General features: G+C 35.4%; 1 protein-coding gene across 1 annotated transcript; it reads left to right on the top strand.

Annotated features, from left to right (window-relative positions):
- Window positions 1-791: 791 nt before the first annotated feature.
- LOC142162334 (uncharacterized) lies at window positions 792-4,799 on the top strand. Its single transcript, XM_075218679.1, has 9 exons — window positions 792-1,007; window positions 1,091-1,236; window positions 1,299-1,391; window positions 1,487-1,881; window positions 2,027-2,173; window positions 2,279-2,461; window positions 2,992-4,209; window positions 4,327-4,407; window positions 4,492-4,799. Exons 1-9 carry the CDS (start codon window positions 792-794, stop codon window positions 4,797-4,799), a joined length of 2,787 nt encoding a protein of 928 aa, XP_075074780.1.
- Window positions 4,800-5,256: the final 457 nt, after the last annotated feature.

Consider the following 5,256-nt stretch of genomic DNA (forward strand, 5'->3'; position numbering starts at 1 on the left):
CGCATGATTCTCAAACCTTCTTCTAGTGCTATAGTGCATGAGTTAAAAACAACGATTTACCGACAGAAGTTTTGACCAAACTTATGTTGGTATTATTTATAATGCAAATTCAAAGATTATTTTTTGAAAATCCATTTACAACTAATAGCCATGAGTCTTTTTATTTTACAGTTGTCCTATCTATTTCCAAGTGGCTTCTTACATAAAGTTTTGTGGTCAAATACTCTTAGATAATTGATACATGGCAAGAGTTTTTACATGTGGTATTGATTTAAAAAATTTGTTTGACAAATGGCCTTGCTAAGCCAAGTGTCATTTTGCATGACATGTATTATCATTTTGCATGAAAGAAAATTGACAAGTAAGCAAGACACTTGTCATGAAACTAAACTCATTTTCATGCTATAAATAGGATGATCATTAGTCATCATATTCACTCAATTCTTAACCAAGAATTCATCTAGCTAATCATTAGTACTTTCTTCCTAGTCTTCTTTGTGAATTATCCAACACATAAAATACCTTCATCTTTTCTTCTTTCCGAGCAACTATTTTGTGCAAATTCTAAACTTCCATCCGTGAGTGCACATGTTTGGAGGTGCTGTGGAACCTTGGGGAGAGACCGGTCTTAACGATTTGCACCCAGTCGGGCCAAAATCGCTTTCAAGGCAGTGGCTTGCCACGACATAGTATTTTTGATAAGTTGTTCTTCTTTCCTTCTTGTTCTTAGTCAATATTAACTACTCCTTTTTCTTACATTTTGAAAGCGATTTTACATATAATATTGACTAATGGCTACCACGTTGAATAAAACACTTCCTGATCTCTCAAAGCTTGAGCCTGTAGATGGAAATAATTATAAGCGTTGGTCCCAAAAACTTGTAATTTTATTTGAACAATTAGAAGTTGATTATGTTTTGTTTAACGATCCTCCTACTGATACTGTTGCTAATATTGTTATTGCTGATGATGATGCTAAGAAGAAATTTGAAAAGGATAATAAAACAGTGAGAGGGCATCTACTTAACCATATGACTAACCCTCTCTTTGATTTGTTTATAAATTATAAATATGGAACAGTTTGGAAAAGAAATATGGTGTTGATGATGCAGGAAAAAAGAAGTATGTCGTTGGAAAGTGGATCAAGTTTCAGATGGTTGATGATAAGCCAATCATAGAACATGTTCACGAGTGTGAGAACTTGACTGCTGATGTTTTAAACGAGGGCATGGAGATGTGTGAGATTCTTCAGGCCAATATTCTACTTGAAAAGTTTCCACCTTCCTGGAGTGATACAGGAATCAACTGAAATACAAGAAGAAAAACTTAACTCTTCAAGAACTGATCAGTCACATGAGGACTGAAGAAGCAAACCGTCTCAAAGATGAGGAGTCTGAACGGCTTAAGGATAAGATGAAATCTCTCTCTCTCTTAATTCTTCTAAAGCTAACCTTGTGGAATCTTCTAATACTTTTGTGAATGATAGGTTTAAAGGAAAACAGAAGAAAGGCCAGGAAAAAAAAAGACATGTGAAGAAGCAGAATTACTTTAATAAGCCAGAGGGCCATATTCAAAAGTCGAAAGGACCTTTCTATGTCTGCGGAAAAATTGGTCACAAGGCTTTTCAGTGCAACCAAAGACAAGGACAAAGCTCAAAGAATGGAGGAAAAGCTCCAGTCCAAGCTAACATTACTAAGGGTGGTGATGTCATTGTTGTTGTGGTTGTTGAGGCGAACATGGTGGCTAACAAAACCGACTGGATAGTGGACATAGGCGCTTCAAGGCACCTTTGCGCCAACAAGGAGCTGTTTCACGACTTTGAGGAATCTACTAATGGCGAGTGTGTCTACATAGGTAACTCCACTACAGCTGGAGTTATGGGTAAAGAAAAAATTCTCCTTAAGTTAACTTCTGAAAAAACCTTAGCCTTGAACAATGTTCTGTATGTACCCTCCCTTCGTGGAAACTTAGTCTCTGGTGCGCTTCTCAACAAAGCGTGTCTTAAACTTATTTTTGAATCTGATAGAGTTATTATTTCCCGTAGGAGGAGACTTTGTTGGGAAGGGTTGCCTTAGTGGGGGTTTATTTGTACTGAACATCGCTCAAGAGATTACTAATAATGCTAGTACTTTCAATTCTTCTTATATTGCTGAGTCTATTGATTTATGGCATGGTAGACTAGGGCATGTTAATATTGCTTCTATTAAAAGACTTAGAAAAATGGAATTAATTCCTACAGTTAATGTTGATAATTTTTCTAAGTGCTCTATTTGTGTAGAAGCAAAACATACCAAAAAGCCTTTTAAGAATGTAACTAGCAGAAAAACAGAATTGCTTGAACTAGTACATTCAGACTTGGCAAATTTCAAGAATATTGTTAGTAAGGGTGGAAAGAAATACTACATCACCTTTGTAGATGACTTTTCTAGATACACTAAGGTATATCTTCTTAAGTCAAAAGGTGAGGCTGAAAGCATGTTTTTAAAATATAAGGCAGAAGTAGAGAATCAACTAGACAGAAAAATCAAGAGGCTTAGGTCTGGCAGGGGTGGTGAATATAGTACTAATACTCTAAAAGCCTTTCGTGAGAAAAATGGTATCATACATGAGGTTAGTGCTCCCTACACTCCCCAATAAAATGGTGTAGCCGAACGAAAAAATAGAACCCTTAAGGAAATGATAAATTCTATGCTTTTGAGTTCAGGTTTATCTGATAATATGTGGGGGAAGCTATTTTATCTGCATGTTATGTTCTCAATAAAGTCCCTCATAAGAAGTTAGATAAAACCCCGTATGAGTTATGGAAAGGGTTTGCTCCTAACTTGAAAATTCTGAAAGTGTGGGGGTGTTTGGCTAAGGTTGGTCTACCTGATTTTAAACAAGTAACTGTTGGACCCAAGACTTTTAATGTTATTTTCATTGGTTATGCTCAAAATAGTGTTGCATATATATTTATGTCTTTGAATGATAGTTCTATTTGTGAATCTACAGATGCAGAATTTTTTGAGCATGTTTTTCCATTGAAAAATAATGTGTCTAGTGATATGCCTAATAATGCTTCTACATCTATGCCTGTTAATTCTCATATTGTGCCTTTTTCTAGTGTTACTGCTAATGAGCATGAAAATAAACTTAGAAGAAGTAAGAGGCGTAGAACTGAAGCTAACTTTGGTCCTGAATTTATTACTACTTTCTTGACTGAAAATATTGATCTTGATGTTTTGAGTAATGAATTAGTGTCAATCTATTTAATAGAAGAAGACTCTAAGACATACAGTGAAGCAATAAGGTCAATAAATGCTAGTTTTTGGAAAGAGGACATTAAAAGTGAATTAGACTCTATTGTTTGTAATCACACTTGGGACTTAACTGATTTGCCTAAAGGTTGTAAACACATAAGTAGCAAATGGATATTTAAGAAGAAATTGAGACCTGATGGTACAATTGAGAAATATCAGGCTAGACTTGTGATTAGGGGTTTTAACCAAAAGAAAGACATTGATTACTTTAACACTTATTCTCCTGTGACTAAGATAGCGACTATTAGAACTCTTGTTGCTTTGGCCGCTATTCATAATTTAGTGATACATCAAATGGTTAAAACGGCTTTCCTAAATGATGATTTAAAGGAAGAGATCTATATGTCTCAACCTGAGGGATTTGTGATCCAAGGACAGAAGAATAAAGTATGCAAATTGAGAAAGTCTTTGTATGGTCTAAAGCAGGCACCTAAGCAATGGTACGAAAAGTTTAATAGCACATCAGTGGTTAATGGTTTTGTTGTTAATGCATTTGATACTTGTGTTTATTCCAAGATGATAGGATCAGTTTGTGTTATTATATGTTTCTATGTGGATGACATGTTAATTTTTGGCCCTAATGTGAATGTCGTTAATGAGACAAAGAAATTTTTGTCTTATAAATTTGAAATGAAAGATCTTGGAGAAGCAGATGTGATTTTAGGGGTTAAAATCAAAAGAACTTCAAATGGTTGTTCATTTTCTCAGTCTCATTATATTGAGAAAATGCTGAAAAGGTTTAATTGTTTTGATGTAGCACCTATGAGAACTCCTTATGATCCTAGCATACACTTGAAAAGGAATAAGGAATCTAGTATTTCTCAAACTGAGTATGCTAAGATAATTGGTAGTGTAATATTTCTCATGAATTATACACGACCTGATATTGCTTATGATGTTAGTAGATTGAGTAGATATACTCACAACCCTAGTAGTGAACACTGAAATGTTCTTCATCATTCGCTAAGGTATTTGAGAGGTACTATGGATTGATGTTTGTATTTTAATAAATTTCTTGCTATTTTAGAAGTATTTTGTGATGCAAACTGGGTTACTGACAATAATAAAGTTAGGTCCACCAGTGGCTACGTGTTTACTTTGGATGCAGGTGCTATTTCATGGAAGTCTTCAAAACAGACTTGTATAGCATGATCTACTATAGAGTCTGAATTCATTGCTCTTGAGTTAGCAGGGCAAGAAGCCGAGTGGTTGAGAAACTTATTGGCAGACATGCCTTTGTGGAGAAGACAAGCTTCACTAGTTTCTCTACATTGTGACTCACAGGCGGCAATTGGAATTGCTAAAAATATTGTGTACAATGAAAAAAGAAGACATATCCGCATTAGGCATGATACAGTAAAACAGTTGTTGAAATATGGTATTATTTCCTTGGAATATGTAAGATCCGAAAGAAATTTGGCGGATCCTTTAACCAAGGGTTTGGCAAGGAGAGTTATCCTTGAAACGTCAAGGGGGATGGGGCTAAAGCCCATGGATTGAGGAAGTATGGTGGATACCCGTTTGTGATCAAACGAAGCTATATGAGACCTCAATATGCACTACATTTCCTATCCCTATGGCATGTGGTAGCGCTTTATAAGGTTGAGCTTATTTTTCTCTTAATGATTCCATAGTCTTAATGTAGTCTATGTGTAAATAGACTTGATGGAATCACCTACGTGAGTGTAAAGGTGCATGAAAGACTTGGGATATCTTTCTAGAGCACTCATGAGACCTAAGGTATGTGCATGACCATAAAAGCACTTTGTTAGTATCGCAGAGTTTGTATAAAATTAAGGATATAGTACGTGTTGTGGGGGTTTCAACCATGTCCATTCAATTCAAGAGTACTTCACTTTGTGGATATTAGTTGTTGCCTCATTTCATTACGTATCAATTCAAATTGAAAGATATTGACGCTTAAGTACATGTTCCTTCTTTTGCCCTGAATTGTTCC

This window comes from Nicotiana tabacum, chromosome 1 (assembly GCF_000715075.1).
Source record: "Nicotiana tabacum cultivar K326 chromosome 1, ASM71507v2, whole genome shotgun sequence".
Lineage (NCBI taxonomy): Eukaryota > Viridiplantae > Streptophyta > Magnoliopsida > Solanales > Solanaceae > Nicotiana > Nicotiana tabacum.

Bases quoted from the DNA above. Each gene is read 5' to 3' on its own strand.
- LOC142162334 (XM_075218679.1), top strand. From the start codon at position 792: ATGGCTACCACGTTGAATAAAACACTTCCTGATCTCTCAAAGCTTGAG. The intron at 1,008-1,090 runs GTGAGAGGGCAT...AGTTTGGAAAAG, and splicing joins TTGAAAAGGATAATAAAACA to AAATATGGTGTTGATGATGC. The intron at 4,408-4,491 runs GTGCTATTTCAT...TTGAGTTAGCAG, and splicing joins CGTGTTTACTTTGGATGCAG to GGCAAGAAGCCGAGTGGTTG.